Source organism: Lontra canadensis, unplaced genomic scaffold, assembly GCF_010015895.1.
Source record: "Lontra canadensis isolate GAN:19392208 unplaced genomic scaffold, GSC_riverotter_1.0 scaffold106, whole genome shotgun sequence".
In the NCBI taxonomy this organism is placed as follows: Eukaryota; Metazoa; Chordata; class Mammalia; order Carnivora; family Mustelidae; genus Lontra; species Lontra canadensis.
This window is the reverse complement of record NW_022631100.1, coordinates 3846987-3865090: the sequence shown is the minus strand read 5'-3', so window position 1 is coordinate 3865090 and position 18104 is coordinate 3846987. Positions and strand designations below refer to the sequence as shown.

The 18104-nt window shown below is 36.4% G+C and overlaps 1 protein-coding gene across 3 annotated transcripts in view; it reads right to left on the bottom strand.

The window, feature by feature from the left end:
* RABGAP1L (RAB GTPase activating protein 1 like) overlaps positions 1-18104 on the bottom strand; it is a 736622-nt gene that overhangs the window by 261354 nt on the left and 457164 nt on the right. For all 3 annotated transcript variants that reach the window (XM_032838758.1, XM_032838756.1, XM_032838757.1), the window contains exon 15: positions 14192-14266. In XM_032838758.1, coding sequence (XP_032694649.1) covers positions 14192-14266 — 75 coding nt within the window. The remainder of the gene's footprint in view (positions 1-14191; positions 14267-18104) is intronic.

The window sequence follows — 18104 nt, the reverse complement described above, 5'->3', positions numbered from 1 at the left end:
GTATTCACACATGCAGTCACTGAAAGGGAGAGATGCATGCACTGTGCTGGGCCCTGGGGATACAGAAGTAACCCTATGGTATCTTCCCAAAGGACTAGTATATAGGCAACTCTCCTTGACTTTGATAGGAATACAAAAATCCTGGGATAGGGGAGGTAGGATGTGTAGATGAAAAGTTAGACATCACCATCAGCTAGAGAGCAAGTAGAGGCACTGGGTGAATTAGTCAGGAAAATGACAAATGAACATAAATTTCTGCTTTGCTTTTAGGTATAGAGCTTAAATTCTCCCTTCCTCCCTCCATCTCTCTATCTCCACCCTTCTTCACTCCCTCTTCTCCACTCCCTGTTTCTCTCTCACACAGAAACAATATATTTAATATATGTTCTTCAAAAACAAAAGAATTTTTAAGTTTGAATTTTATTCCCCCAAATAATTTGGACAACCCCAGTCTATAACCTTTATTTATTTTTCAATCTACATTTGGGGGAGTTAGAAGTCTTAGAGCTATTATCCTTCATGTGTAGCTTTAGGCAACATAATTTCTAAATAATGATCACAACAGATAATAGACCCATCACCTCACATACTTACAATTTTTGTGTGTAGTAAGAACTGTTAAGGTTTCTCTTAGCAACTTTCAAATATACACTATTGTCAACTGTAGTCACCAAACTGTTACATATCCAGAACTTACTAATTTTATACCTTACAAGCTGGTACTGTTTCACTCACTCATTTCCCCTACCTCCTGTGGCAACTACCAATTGATTCTCTTTTATGACTTCTTCTTGTTTATATTCCACATATAACTGATAACATACAGTATTTGTCTTTCTCTGTCTGACTTATTTCACTTAGCATAAGGCCCCTGAGGTTCATCATGCTGTCACAAATGACAGGATTTCTGTTTTTATGACTGAATAATATTCCATTAAATGTAGATACATTATGTGTACCCATTCACTGTTGATGGACATTTAGGTTGTCTTGTCTATTGTAAATAACGTTGCTATGAACGTGTAGGTGCTAATATTGTCTCAAGATTGTAATTTCATTCTCCTTGAAATATACTCAGAGGTAGAATTGCTGGATCACATGATAGTCTATTTTTTTTTAAAGATTTTATTTATTTATTTGACAGAGATCACAAGTAGGCAGAGAGGCAGGCAGAGAGAGAGAGAGAGAAGCAGGCTCCCTGCTGAGCAGAAAGCCCGATGTGGGGCTCGATCCCAGGACCCTGAGATCATGACCTGAGCCAAAGGCAGAGGCTTAACCCACTGAGCCACCCAGGCACCCCCATGGTAGTCTATTTTTAATTTTTTTTAAGAACTTCCATACTGTTTTCCATAGTAATCGCACCAACTTACATTCCCACCAGCAGTGCACAACGGTTCCCTCTTCTCCACATCCTTGCCAATGCTTGTTACCTCTTGGCTTTTTCATGATATCTACTCCAACAGGTGTTAGGCAATATCTCACTGTGCTTTTGATTTGCATGATGATGGGTGATGTTGAGCAACTTTTCATACACCTGTTAGATTTTGAATATCTTCTTTGGAAAAATATTTACTCAGATCACTTGCCCACTTTCTCATTGGATGACTTTTTTTTTTCTCTTCAGTTATAGGAGTTCTTTATATGTTTTGGATATTAACTCTTATCAGATATGTGGTTGCAAATATATTTTCCCGTTGTGTAGGCTGCCCTTTCATTTTGTTGATGCTTTTTTGGCTGTGCAGAAGTTTTTTAGTTCATGTAGTCCCACTTGTTTTTCTTTGCTTTTGTTGCTTTTGATGTCATAATTAAAAAATCATTGCCAAGATCAACGTCAAAAAGCATTTTTATCTATGTTTACTTCTAGGAGGTTTATGGTTTCAGGTCTTATGTTTAAATATTTAATCTATTTTAGTTTTTATAAGAGATATAAGATAGGGGTGCAGTTTTATTCTTTCGCAAATGGCTGTCCAGTTTTCCTAACACCATTTATTAAAGAAACTATCATTTCCCCTTTAAATACTCTTAGCTTCCTTGTCAAATATTAGTTGATGATATATGCATAGGTTTATTTCTGGGCTCTTAATTCTGTTCTATTGGTCTACATATCAACTTTTATGGCAGTATCATACTGTTTTAATTACCAGAGTTTTGCAATAGAGCTTGCAATCAGAAAGTGTGATACCTCCAGCTTTGCTCTTCTTTCTCAGGATTGTTTTGGCTATTCAGGTCTTTTGTGTTTTCACACAAATTTTAGATTTTTTTTCTGATTCTGAAAAACTGTCATTGGGATTGCGCTGAATCTGTAGAAGATTTCAGTTAGTATAAACATGTTGACATTACCAATATTTTTGATCCGTGAACATGAGATATTTTTCTATTTGTGTCTTCTTCAATTTCTTTCTTTTTTAAAGATTTTATTTATTTATTTGACACACACACACACAGAGAGAGAGAGAGAGAGGGCACATACACAAGCAGAAGGAGCAGGAGAGGGAGAAGCAGATTTCCACTGAGTGAGGAGCCCGATGGGGATCCCAGGACCCTGGGATCATGACCTGAGCCAAAGGCAGATGCTTGACCAACTGAGCCACCCAGGTGCCCCTTCAATTTCTTTCATCATTGTTTTATAGTTCTCAGTGTAAAGTTATTTTACCTCCTTAATTAAATTTATTCCTAAATTTTAAATTTTTTATGCTATTGTAAATGGGATTGTTTTATTTCTTTTCCAGATAGTTTATTGTTGATTCCATATTCAGCAACTTTACTGAATTTTCTGATTAGTTCTAATAGTTTTTTTGGTGGAGTCTTTAGGGTTTTCTATATATAAGATGATGTCATCTGCAAAAAGAGACACTTCCATTTTTTCCCTTTCTGATTTGGATATCTGTGATTTCTTTTTCTGGCTGATTGCTCTGGCGAAGATTTCTAGTACTAAGTTTAGTGGGAGTGGTGAGAGTGGGCAACCTTGTATTGTTCCTGGTCTTAGAGAAAAAGATTTCTTTTTCTTTTTTTCAGTGAAGATGTATTTTACACATAACATACTGGTTCCAGGTATACAACCTAATAGTTCAATATCTGTGCATAATGTGAAATGATCACAAGTCTAGTTTAACATTGATCACCATACATAGCTCAATTTTTTTTTGCAATGAGAACTTTTAAGATTTACTCTATTAGCACTTTTTAAATATGCAATACAGTATTATTAACTGTGCTGTACATTAAATCCTTATGACTTATTTATTTAATTGGAAGTTTGTAACTTTTGATCCCCTTTCACCCATTTCATCTACTCCTAACCCCCCACCTTTGGCAACCATCAATTATGTCTATGAACTTTAAAAAAAAAATTCTACATATAAGTGAGATCATATAATATTTGTCTTTTTCTGTTTAACTTATTTTACTTAGCATAATCCCCTTAAGGTCCATTCTTGTTGTTGCAAATGCCAAGATTCCATTCTTATATATATATGATACATTTTCCCTATCCATTTAACCATCAATGGCCACTTAGATTGCTTCCATATCTTCACTATTGTAAATAATGCTACAATGACAAATAGGGGTGCATGTATCTTTTTGCTTTAGTGTTCTTTATTTCCTTTGGATAAATACTCAGAAGTTGAATTGTTTGATCATATGGTAGTTCTACTTTTAATTTTTTGAAGATCCGCCATACTGTCTTCCACAGTGGCTGCACCAATCTACATTCCCACCAATGGCGCACAAAGGTTCCCTTTTCTCTACATGTTTGCCAATACTGTTTATTTCTTGCCTTTTCATAATAGCCATTGTAACATTTATGAGGTAATATTTCATTGTGGCTTTGATTTGCATTTCTCTGATATTTAGTGATGTTAAACATCTTTTATTATACCTCTTGGTCATCTCTATGTCTAGAGGGAAAACTTCAACCTTTCACCACTGAGTATGATGTTAGTTGCTGGCCTGTCATATATGGCCTTAATTATGGTGAGATGCACTCTGTACACAATTTGTTGAGAATTTTTATCATGAATGGATGTTGAATTTTGTCAAATGCTTTTTTTGTGTCTACTGAGATGATTTTTATCTTTCATCCTCCTAATGTGATGTATCACATTTATGATTTATGTATGAACCATCTTTCATTCCAGGGATGAATTCCACTTGCTTGTGGTGTATGATCCTTTTAATGTGATGATCAATTCTGTTTGCTCTTCTTTTCCAGTTTTTATTATCTTCTTCCTTCTACTAACTTTGGGCTTAGCTTGTTCTTCTTATTCTAGTCCCTTGGGGTATAAAGTTAGGTTATTTGAAATATGACTTTTCTTGATGCATGCATTTATCATAATAAAGTTCCCTCTAGAATTGCTTTTGCTGCATTTGGTGTGTTTCCATTTTTCTCAAGATATTTTTTAGCTTTCCTTATGATTTCTTCTTTAAATCACTGTATGTTCAGGAATGTGTTAATTTCTGCATATTCATGAATTTTCCATCTCTTCTCCTCTTACTAATTTCTAGTTTTATGGTTACAAAGGCTACTTCACATAACTTCTGTATTTGTTAATTTCTTGGGATTTTTTTATGGCCTCACATATGATCTATCCTAAAAAATGTCCCATGTGAACTTCAGAAGAATGTATATTCTGCTGGTTTTGGATGGAATGTTTTGTATATGTCTGTGATGTTCAAATTTTCTTATTGGTTTTCTGCCTAGATGATTCGTTGTTGACAGTGAGGTATTAAAGTCCCAAATATTATTGTTGTTGTTAATTTCTCCTTTTAGTTTTGTTTGTATATGCTTTATATATGTAGGTGCTCCAATGTGGGCAAATACATATTTATAATAGCTAATATCTTCTTGATGACATTTTTACCATTAAATGATGACTTTGTATCTTTTGACCTTTTTTTAGCTTAAAATCTATTTTGTCTAATATAAATATATCAACCTCTACTTTCTTTGAGTTACTATTTGTTTGAAATAACTTTTTTTAATCCTTTCACTCTCAGTTTATGTGTGTCCTTATGACTAAAGTGAGTCTCTCTATAGGCGGCATATAGTTGGGTCTTTTTTTTCCCCTCCAGTAAGGTGGACAATTGATTTTGATTGGACAATTAATCCATTTATGTTTAAAGTAATTATTAATAGGTAACAATTCATTATTGACATTTTGTTGTGTTCTGGCTTTTTCGTGGGTACTTTGTTTCTTGCTTTTTCTCTTGCTGTCTTCCTTTGATTTAATGACTTTCTGTGGCAGAACACTTTCTCTTCTTTTCTCTTTATCTTTGGTGAATCTACTGTCAGTTTTTGCTTTGTGTTTACCATGAAACTTACTTAAAATATCTTATAGTTATAACATCCTATTTTAGGTTTATGAAAACTTAACTTTGATAGTATACAGAAACTTGATACTTTTAGTTCTCCCTGCCTCACACTTTAGGTTACTGATGTTACAGCTTGGTACATCTTTTTTATATTGGGTAGAAAAAATTATTGTAGTTACTTTTTTTTTTTAATATATTTGCTCTTTAACTTTATGTAAGAGTTATAAGTGGATTAGTTACTACCATTATGTATCACAGAATCTGACTTTGACTACATAATTACCATTACCAGTGAATTTTACACATTCATATGTTTTTACAATGTTAATGAGCATCCTTTTAATTCTGCTTGATGAACACCCTTTAGCATTTATTGTAAGGGAAGTCTAGTGAGGATGAACACCCTCAGCTTTTGTTTGCTTGGGAAAGTGTTTACTTCTCTTTCATTTTTGAAGGTTATCTTTGCTAGGTATAATATTCTTTATCTTTCAATACATTCTTTGAATATGTCACCCCACCCTTTCCTAGCCTACATGTTTTGGTTGAGAAACTGAATAGTCATATGGAGAGTTCCCTTGTATGTGATAAGTTGCTTTCTTCTTGCTGCTCTCAAAATTCTCTTTGATTTTTGACAACTTAATTATAATGTGTCTTGGTGTAACCCTGTTCAGATTCTAACCATCTAAATTGTAATATGTATATATGTTCTCAGGTGATGGTGTCCTATAAGTCCTGTAGGGTTTCTTCACTCTTTTTCATTTTCTTTTTGCTCCTCTGACTTGATAGTTTCAAATGACCTATCTTCTAGTTCACTGATTCCTTTTTACATTTGGTTGAGTCTTTTGTATCTTTCTATTAAAGTCTTCAGTTCAGTCATTGTATTCTTGACTCTAGCATCTGCTTTTTGATGGTTTCTTTGTTGATTTCATTTTATTTTCCTAATTTTATTTAGTGATCTGTGTGTTCTTGTAGATTACAGAACTTCTTTAAAGGAATTATTCTGAATTCTGAATTCTTTGGCAGGTAGTTCACAGGTTTCTGTCTCCTTAGAGTTAGTTATCTGAGCTTTATTAGTTTCCTTTGGTGGTATCACGTTTACCTGATTCCTCATGATCCTTGATTCCTTGCATTGTTATCCACATACTTGAGTAAGTGGTCTCCTCTTTCACACATTACAGTTTGCTCTGGCATGAAAAGATCTTCACAAGTTAGCTCAGCTTAGGGTACTGGATGGACCAGTTGGCAGTATTCATGGGCAAGCAGAGTCTAGCTGAGTGCTCATGCTCTAAGGCCAGGGGAATGGTACTGGCTGGGCTGCACAGCTGGGCGAGCCTACTGATTATGCTCAACATTCAAGTAGGACCAGTGGGTGGGCTCTCTGACTAGGTGAGGCTGCTGACCAAGCTCCACTCTCAAGTGGGGCCACTAGCTGGGCTGTGCAATCACTTTCAGATGAACAAGGTCAGAGGCTATCTTCCTTGGCAGGGTAGCGCAACAAGTTAGACTCCACAATTAGGCAGGGCTATGGGTTGGGCTCTGAAATAGCTCCTAGTCAAGTGAGGTTTCAGGTTGTGCCAGACCAGATAGTGCCGTGGGTTGGATTTTGTGTTCAGGTGGGACCTAAGGCTGTATCCCAAAGTTAGGCAGGGCCACAGGCTTGGCTTCACAATTAGGTAAGCTATTGGCTGTGCTCTGCTGTTGGCCAAAGTAACTGGTTGGGCTTTCTGGTCAGAAGGTCTCCAGCTGTATCCCACAGCTGAGTGAGGCTAGAGACTGTTCTGTGGTCAGGTTGGAATTACTGTTCGGGCTTCTTGATTAGGTGAGGCTGCAGACTATGTTCAGGAATTCGGTAGGAGCATAGCCTGAGCTCTGTGGCCGGGCAAGACTTCAGGCTGGGCACTCTGGTTTGGTGGTACTATAGGCTAGACTTTGAGGATGCCTAGGGTCACTGTTATTAAAGGCCAGAGGCTATGTTCAACAGTTGGGCAGAGCTCCTGACTTGGGTCTCTGCTTGAGTGGGGCTATAGGATGGGGTCTGCCGCAGCTCAGATTCTCTGGCCAGGCTTCCTATAGGGTCAGGACTGAAGGCTAAGCTCAGCAACTAGGTGAGGCCATGAATTTGCTCCCCTGCCTGAGCAGGGTAGTAGAAAAGGTTCCACAGTTGGTCTGGCCCATTGACGAGGGATCCAAATCAGGCAGAACTGCCAACCAATATATTGTTTTTAAAAAAATGTTAAGATGTTGGAACAGAGTGAATCTCTAATACTGAATATCCATCTTTGTTGTGTATAAGAGCTTTGTCATAGAATCAATGTTATTTTATTAGGGAAAGGAGGAGGTAAATATTAAAATCTTATAATTTAAGATATCAAAATATTATCCATGGTTCTATGAAATACAAAACTAAATACCTGCCTCATACGCGTAATCTGAGAATCAGTCATGATGTAATCATTGTTTGGTAACAAACATTGATAAGGATCTGTCATCTGTACTAACAACTGAATGGAGACAGTCTCCAAGCTTCCCTGCTTCTTTCTGCAATGAACCCTAAGACAAAGCAAGTCTAAGTACTTCAAAAGTCTTTAAGGCTCATCTGGTGTAACCCATCAAAATGTATTTCAAAGTAAAGTTACATGTTGATAATATAAAATAATCTCCTTGTTTGCATAAAACTAAATTTTTTTTATTCTGCATGACTGTGTTTCACATGCTTTTGTAATAAATCTATGTTTTTCCATGAAGGCAATCTTTCATTTTCTTCAACAAAGGTAAATGCTAGTGAGAACTTTAAAAACCATGAACTCATAAGTGTTCACTTTCTATTTACAATATGAAAAGCAAATAAAATGAAAACATCTACCTTTTCATTTTCCTTTTAAATCAAATAATACTGAAATACATTTAAATTGAATGTCTATTTATAAGCCATAAAACATACTGTATAATATACAAGTTTGCTGTATGTAATCAATTTAAGCTAGTGGGACAAAGGCCCAAAGGAAAAGGCTGGGCAAATAATTAAACCAATTCTAGAACAAATAGCAGCAAACACCATTTTTAGAGGCTTTCATTCTTAATCCCATTTGATCCTTATAAAAATTCTGTAAAGTAGATATTATTTTTACATTTTAATAATAACTGGTGAAGTTCAGAGAAGTTAAGTGATTTTCCAATAACTACACATTTATTAAGCCTGGATTTAATTCCATGATTACATTTTTTTGTGCCAGATACAAAATAAGACCCTTTAGAGTCATAAGATAATATGAAGTATTCAATATTCACAAAAATCCTAGAAAAATAATAATATTATCTCCATTTAATAAATGAAGAAACTGAAGTTCAAAGAGTTTAGGAAACTTGTTGAAAGGTATTAAACTGCCATTCAAATTCATAGTTGCGTTTTTATTATCTGTGAAGGAGTTCAGCTTTGAAAGGGCAGAGAACCCTAAGATAGTAGTTAATGGGAAGATCAAGAAAGTTTTTGTTTTTGTTTCTGTTGTTTGTTTTTTTTTAAGAAAGTGTGCTTGCATGCACATGGGACGGGGAGGGGCAGAGGGAGAGAGAGAATCTTAGGCAGGTTCCATACCCAGCATGGAGCCTGACAAGGGGCTCCACCTCACAACACTAAGATCATGACCTGAGCTGAAATCAAGAGTGGGACACTTAACCAACTAAGCCACCTAGGTGCCCCCCAAGAGAGTATTTTTTAAAGGTAAAATATCTTGAGTGTATTTACTCATAGGGCAATACTGAGAAATGATTCAAAAGCCCTCATACAAGAATTAACTTAGAACAGGAAAATTTCTTGCATTTTAAGGAAAAGTGATTTGGGAGTATAGAGGGACTTATTCAAAATACACTAAAACTCTTATAGCAAAGATATCACTAGTGGATGATATGATGTATCTGTCTAGCATCCTATCTTGCTCTCATCTAGAATCAAATACCTTTTCCCTGTAGGCAGAAGCTGATCCAGTTCAGTATCAGCAACAAGATGGACTCAAGACCTGGGCCAGGCCAATCAGAATATCATACTGTCCTGGCCTCAGTAACTGACATAAACATAAACATAAACGTAAACATATAAAGACACTAAGAAGTCAAGATCTTGTTGTACCTTGGATTCTGTGGAAAACTTTTAGGAAAATTAAGAAGTAGCTCTGCTTCTCATTTCCTAAGTCCATTTGTGAAATCCTGCCTTAAACCTAACATTTTTGGGGGATTGCAGTAAAGGATTTGTAATTTTTAAACTTTATTTCATTCTTAAATGCAACCCACAAAAATGCATAGATGTTAAATGTATACTTTAATAAGTTACTTGATTATGAAGTAAAACCAAATAATTATAAAGACAAGTGCAGCTACCACCCAGGTTAAGAAACAGAATACTTGGGGCACCTGGGTGGCTCAGTGGGTTAAGTGTCTGCCTTTGGCTCGGGTCATGATCTCAGGGTCCTGGGATTGAGCCCCACATCGGGCTCTCAGCTTGGTGGAGAGCTTGCTTCCCCCTCTCTCTCTGCCTTCTGCTCTGCCTACTTGTGATCTCTCTCTCTGTCAAATAAATAAATAAAATCTTAAAAAAAAAAAAAAAAGAAAGAAACAGAATACTTTCAATACTCTTAAAGATCCTGGTATGTCCCACCCCAATCAGTCAAGAAATCACTATCCTGACTATCAATAATCGCTTTGTTGGTGTTATTTATACTTTCCATCTAGGTAGCATCCTAAAAATAGAATTTAGTTTTGTCTGCTATTGAACTTTATATGAAATGGAATCATACCAAATAATACCAAGTATACTTTGTTTTCTAACTAAACAATTATGTTTGTATGATTCATTCACATTAACTTACATTGTGTAAAACATTCGTTTCATTGATATAGTGTTCTAGTATTAAATATGTCACAATTTTTCCACTTTAATGTCTAATTACAATTATAGTATTAAACATTCTAATAGTGGACATTTGAGTTGTTTGTTATAAACACTGATCCTGGGACAATTCTAATACACAATTTTGGTATACATGTGTAAAGATTTGACCAAGATGCGTATCTAGGAGTGGAATTGCTAGGTATGCATATCTTTGTCAGATAAAGCCTTCGGTTTCCAAAGGAACTGTGCCTAGTCATAGTGTTTTTAGAAAATTCAATAATTTTAAACATTCTGGACTATCCCAAAATAATCCTTTCTGCAGTTGAAAAGCTCCCATACATGCCCATAGTAGTTAGTATACATTCAGTAATTTAACCTTAAAAAAGAACATGATTTGGGGGTGCCTGGGTGGTTCAGTGGGTTAAAGCCTCTGCCTTCAGCTCAGGTCATGATCTCAGGGTCCTGGGATCGAGGCCCACATCGGGCTCTCTGCTCAGCGGGAAGCCTGCTTCCTCCTCTCTCTCTGCCTGCCTATCTGCCTGCTTGTGATCTCTGTCTGTCCAATGAATAAATAAAATCTTTAAAAAAAAAAAAAAAGAACATGATTTTCTGAAGGTGAAGAAAAGTATATGTCACATAAAAAAATTTAAAACTACTTGAGAGTATGTTAGCAAAATATATTGGGTTAAAAATTATTTAAAATATTTTATATGATTTTTAGAATAAATGAAATATATAAAAGGACATTATTATATTTCCAAATAAGTAATAATTAATACTACAGTGATGATATTACTTATCTGTGCTATAACATTCTTGACCAACTATAAAGGATAAATTTCTTGTAATTCTATCAATAGTTATAATAGCATCTACTGTGATAATTCTTCTACTGCTTAAAATACATGTTACAAAGCTATTATCAAAGCATCAAGAAATTTCCAAGCTCCAAGAGAAGCTAATTATTACTTATAACTACTTAGACAATGGAAAATGTTAAAAATTCTAAACTTTTGTTTTTTGAATACTTTCACTTCTGATCTTTCTTTCCTCTTAGGCAGTGAATGTGAAATATAAATGACCATGAGGGAGGAAAAGACAGCATCCCCAAAAGAATCAGGTTCTGGCAATGATTAATATGGAGCTGCCAAATGATGTCTGGCAGCAGAAAGAAGCAAGAAGCAACTGCTTATGTAACTGATGAAAAATTAGTAACACCCTAATAACGTATCTCCCTAGAACCTGAGATAGTGTATTTGATGAATTATTTAAGCTAGAATGTATTCTTCTACCTGTTTACACCACAGAGGCAAAAATAGAAAAAAGACAAAAATTACAGTTAATTTCTCTCATTTGAATTAGTTAATGGATGGGTTGGTCAGTTAATGGAATATGCTAATTAAAAGAATTATTGCATATACTCTCAATTAAAAATTACAATAATGTTTTTCATTAACGCTATGATGAGTATTAGTGAAACTTTCCTGAAAGGTTCTAAAGGTATTTCTATATTTCCAGTTGTTTTTATAAACCATGGCAACAACTGCATAATTCTATTATTGTAGAAAGTGTGCAAAACTGGACTATATTTCTATCCATCTTGTGACATATTTTGAAAGCAGGTTTAAAGTGCTGACTTGGCATGTGACCCTTATCATATGAGATAGATAATATAGAAAAAAAATCCTAGGTATTTGAGTTTTCTAGTTATCTGGATCACTGACTCTTTTGTCATGGGGAGGTATTTCCCAATAAATATGAACTCATACTTAACCCTCTGTTAAATCCAAGGACAGATATCCCCGGGAGATGTTCTTCTCACTGAAGTTTAACCAATCTATTGTAATGTGTTTAACAGGGCTTCAGGTCTAAAATGTTAAATAAACTGATATACGCAAAGATTACTTTGTAGAAGATGAAATTTCACCACCCATGGCTTTAACTTCAACTCTCATCAGAGTGATTAGAGGAAAGGTGATTCCAAACCTTGGTGAACACACACATGTCACTGCATGCAGTGCAGTCTCCAGGCCCCTGTGTAAGAGAGCTGACTACGTCAGACACTCGGTGGCTTTAGTAGCAGAACAAGGGCTCTGGGAATTTGTGACCATAAAGTGCTTGATTATCGCAGGCAAGAGCAAGAAGATGGGCCACGGAGATGTCAAAGAAAGAAGGCTAAGAGGAAAAGATCAAGAAGACCATAAACAGATGATAATGCAAAGGTGGAAGAACTTAAAGTTAAATAAAGTGATTTATCACAACAGAACCACTGTATATCATTATTATCATCAGAATCAAGTTCAGAATTAGCACTGTGAATCTACTGTAATCACTCTTCATTTCCAGAATGCAAACTTAAAAGAAACGTTTTTGCTTTAAACTTGTCAGACCTCTTTGCTGAGTGTGACAGCAGACACGGCTTCCACCCTACTGAAAATCTGAAATTTGCCTAGAATTTCTATTCCTCATCAGCCCTTAAATATCTGGAATTCCTGGGCTCTGGAATTCTATTTTTCTTAGATGATCCGATCTACTCTTGTGATTTCAGTTGTGATTTCTTCCTCATCATCAGTCTCCAGTGTCTACCTTGTTGGTGGACAGCTTCATTCAGATGTCCCCCAAAATATCCCAAACTCAAAGAATTCAAAACAAAATTCATCATCAACTCCTAATCATTTTTCGCCATTCAATCTCAATGGATGTATTTTCTATCTCAGCTAAAAATACCATCAGTCAAAGAAAAAAAAAATACCACAAGTCATCCAGTCACCAAAGCTAGAAAATTAGACGTTACTTTCGACTCTTCCTTTGTTAATCCTTCCATAAAACTTACCAATTTTGTATCCTGCATGTTTCTTAATTAAGCTTCTTTCTCTCTGGGTCTCAACATCTCTCATTTATATTGCTATTTCCTAACTGGTCTCTCTGCTGCTGCTTGTCCCCTTTAATTTCGCCCTCCCCAAGGGTAAAAGAAGAATTTATCTGAAATGAACATCTAACTATCCTTCCCTTGCTTCAAACTGATTAATGGCTCCTCACTCGCTTTAGAATAAAGCCGACGTTTCTTGACATGATTACAGAGTCTTTATGGTTTGGTCCCTGCCCATCTGACCATTTTTATCTCAGACCTGTCTTTGTATGCATTTCCTATAGTAGCTGAAAAGAAACTGTAATTTCATATTTGTTCCCTTTATATACTGTGACCTTCTGTGTTTCCATATATTTACTCACATTGTTCCTCTACTTCAGCTATCTCTGTTCCCTCCCTTTCCCAACCTCAATTACTTCTGTCTGGGCAAGGATACCATCTCCTCCAGAAAGTCTTTCCTGAAAGTCCTGGCAGAGCTGGGTTGGGTAATTCTTCTCTCTGTACTCTTACTCTGTGTATTGCTTTTACTTATAGCACACTATAAGTTCTCCTTTAGTGAAAATCAGAAAAAGCAATAAAGACATGGAGAAAGAATAAAAATAACAAGTATGTGCCTACAGTACTTGCGCTCTATCCTGAACCAGAGGGCCTTTGGGAACACAAATGATAAATTATTCGTATTTGTAATCCCACTTCCTAGCCAAGCACTGACAGGCTGATGATCAATACATGTTCTGTTAAATGAAGGTGACTGAGATGCAAAAGAGTATACAAAAATAAATTGTAGAAAAGATAAGACTTCCTTGCCATATTCCTTCATAATGGCTCTAGTCCAGCTTGTATCTGAGCAGCTACATTGACTTCTTTCATTCTAGAGGGTTCTCATTAAAAATAACTCCAAATAACCAATGTATCCCCTTCTTGTCGGCATTATTAATTCAATTGAGAAACTGTCCTGTACCTGACATCAGATCTTTTACTTTCTCAACAAAGGTACATTTTTAAAAAGAGGTGCCATGTGTAATCTCCATCAGATAAATGGAAAATAGGACAGAAGAACAAAACCAAGTAGAAAATAAAATAAACTTGGCAGCACCATGCCATTTATCACATGGAAAATTACTCACATGCAGGAGCAATACAGCAGCCAGAAAAGACTGTCCTTGACAGTACCCGATGTCTTCATCATAGACAGAGTAGGCCTAGAGAAAAGATGAAGAGAAAAAAGTACTATACACATTCATAGATTTTAACATAAGTTAACATTGACCCTGGGCTGTCCACCACATTTTCACTGGTACTTCAACTTAAATGTGTGAGTCATTAGCACAGTGGGATCCCCCAAAGATGTTGTACAGTTCCTAAAGCAATTCTAGATGTCCCATTATCCCCGGGTTCATCTTTAGAATCTGGAAAAAAGAGATGCTCACAGCACCTAATTTTAAAAAGTTCCATTATGGTTTGTAGTCAGGCAAATGATACCATGGGAGGCTGAAGCAAAGAGTGGAAGAGGGCAAGAAGGTCTAGAGTCGATGTGGGAGTTTTGATGCAAAGACAAACATCCCAGTTGTGCTGTTTGAGTCCTGGACATGTATCCCATTACATGGGTCCCATCTATGTGTTGTGCTTCATTTCAGTGAGGGGTTTTCCATTTAATGTGCTTAATAAAACGCATTATGATTTTGTGAGTATAAAAGCTGTCTCTGGGCAGGGCGGGGGTTCGTGGGGGGAAGGGAGGGAGAAATGAAACAAGATGGGACCGGGGAGGGAGACAAACCATAAGAGATGCTTAGTCTCAGGAAACAAACTGAGGGCTGCTGGCGGGGGGTGGGGGAAGGATGGGGTGGCTGGGTGATGGACATTGGGGAGGATGTGTGCTATGGTGAGTGCTGTGAATTGTGTAAGACTGAGGATTCACAGACCTGTACCCCTGAAACAAATGGTACATTATATGTTAATTAAAAAAAAAAAAAAAAAGCTGTCTCTGTCTAGGGCAGTGGTTAGCAAAGATCACTAGGAAGAGTTACCATGGGGAGGAGGCTAAGTGTGGTAGCTTCCATATGCCAAGGTAGTCAGCGTACGGGTACTGGAAATGCATTCATATAATATAAACTTTTCTGTGTCTGGCTTCTTTTACTCAGTATAATGTTTCAGAGATTCCTCCACATTGTTGCCTGTTAACAGCAAGTCATTCCTTTCCATGGAGGAGTATTTCACTGTGTAAACATTCCACAACTTATCCTTTCTCCGGTTGAACATTTGGATTTTTTCATGTTTGCTTAGTATGACTATAGCTGCCATGTATACACAAGGGTCTTTTATGGATATAGGTTTTCATTCTCTTTAAGTAATGACCCAGGAGGGAAAGTTCAAGGTTTAAATGCCAAGTGCATGTTTAACTTTATAACGAAGTATCTTCCATAGAGGTTGTAAGTCAAGCATCACACCCACACCAGCAAGCTGTAAGTACTCACTGCTTCACATCCTTGTCAATATCCCACCCTGCCAGTCGGTTTTCCTTTTCTCAATCCCTGTGGTTTTGATTTGCATTTCGCTAAATGCTAACAATGTAGAGCGGATTATCATGTGCTTTTAGGCAATTGATACATAGTCTTTTGTGACTGTCTGTTCAAGATTTTCCCACTTGTTTAATTAGGTTGTCTTACTACTGTTGATTCATGGAAGTTCTTAATACATTCTGTTCATGAGTCCACTGTCAGACAGATTGTCAATATTTTCCCCCTATCTGTGCCCTGCCTTTTCACCTTCTTAATGGTGTCTTTTGAAGTACTATTGTTCTCTTTTAATCTTCTGCTAATGATGATAATATCATACTCTCTCCTAATGAGAGAAAAATTAGATCATGCAAACATTACCTAATGAATCTGAAAGAAGCTTTTCCTTCATTATCACCAATTTCCAGAGCTCTGCCTAATTTTAAAAATTGAAAGATGCATTAGCATCCTTTTACTCGTTTAATTTTCTTTGATTTATACAGTTACGTTTCTGATTGCTTGATTTGTACTTTTATCCAGACCTCATGATGGGTGTGTGTATCAGGGGTTGGAGGAAGGGCTAGAGAGAGAATAGAAAAGGAACAAAAAAGGAAGAGAGAGGCAAAACATTCTAATACTATCCCAATCTGAAGCATTCGTGATAGTGCTCTGTCACTACCTTTTTCATGAACAAGGAATTCTGGGATTTGCTGATGAGAGAGGGTGTAATATGAATGATGAATATATTTTCAAGGCTTTGCTTCCCCCATAAAAGATGTCAGCTAAAGGTTCCTTGAAACTGTGGATCTCCGAAAGCCAGTCATGCTTCATCAACCCTGACATCATTTAACAAATGTCTGATCTATTTACAGAAGTATATTTAACATTTATTGAGAAGTGTGCTGTTTATAGTCTCAGCATATAAGTTCAACAGAAGATGCAGGTCCACGACACAATAGCCAGAGGAGGTCTGAATTAAGTGACTCCAGAGACTACTCTCTAATTAGAGGGCTAAGGACGAAAGTACAAATCAGCAAAGCGATGATCTTACTTTCTACTTGTTTTATGGTTTTTAAGTTAGGTTAGAAGCAAAAATGACTTTTCAGAGGCCACCTACTAAATTGATTTTACAATTCACAGACACAAAAAACAGTGTCCTAGGGGTGCCTGGGGGGCTCAGTCAGTTAAGTGTCTGACTTTTCCTCAGGTCATGATCTCGGGGTCCTGGGATTCAGCCCTGCATCGGACTCCCTGCTCATCGGAGAATCTTCTTCCCCATCTCCCTTTCTCTGCCCCTCCCCCTACTCATGCTTGCTCTCGCGCGCACGCTCTCTCTCAAATAAATAAGACTTTATTTAAAAATAAAGTAAAATAAATCAAAAACAGTGTTCTAGCAAGTTCTTTCCCTCAGAGTTCTTCCAAGCACTGTTTGGCTTTCGTCTAAGCCTTCTCTAACTGGGGTGAACTGAATCCTTTCCCTCTATTTAAAACTTGCCCCTCTTTGCACCAAACCTCTCCCCAGTTCCTTACTTTAATTGCATCTCTAGCCAGATGCCTGCTCAGTCTAACTTTTAAAAAACATCTGGGTACCACTTCTGTGATGGAGGAGTAGCTCCTACTGGGCCAATCTTCCCTCTGGCAATAAATTTAAACTATATCTGCACAAATACATAAAGCAGTTAACCTGAAGACATTGATGACCTAAACGAAAGCAGTCAGAACCTGGAGGGGAGAACAGACTCAGGAGAGGGGATTGACAGTGGTAAAATTCCCATTCTGTACGGGTTTTGTGACGATCAGGCACCAGTGATACCACACTGGATGGCTAAAACTTGGACGTGAAACTGCAGTCTTATTGGGTTGAAGAACCAGAGAACAGATTAGGAGAACAGCTAGAAAGGAGAGTGGATATTCTGGAAAAAGGAATAACAGAATAGAAGCCTTTACTATACTTACTCTAAAATTATAATACTCAAGCCAGTAAAAAATTGATACAAGGACAAAAAAAATTAGTAAACAGTAAAAGTCTAGAACTATAAGCACACTTACAAAGTCATCTGATTTCAACAAAGTTACCAAGATAATACAATGAAGAAAATAAAATTGATTATATATGTAAACATGTAAGTATATGAAAATTGTTTCAATGAATATACTCAAAAAGTTGGATATCCATATGGGGAAAATAAATGATTCTTAACACCTATCTTACTTCATACACAAGAATTAATTTCAGACTTATCACAGTTCCAAACATAAAACTCAAACTATGAGGCTACTCAATGAAAAGATTATCTTTGTAACTTAGTGAAGGCAAGGGTTTTTTAGGACATAGAAGCACTAACTACAAAAGAATAAACTGATACAAATACATTATCAAATTTAAAAAACCTCCAGTAAGGAAAAGACACTGTTAAAAAAATAAATAGGTGAACTACAGACTGGGAAAATATTTGCAAACATATCTGGAAAAGGTCCTGCATCATATACATAAAGGACTCCTACAACTCAATGTCAAACCTCAACTTTTAAAAACAAAGATTTG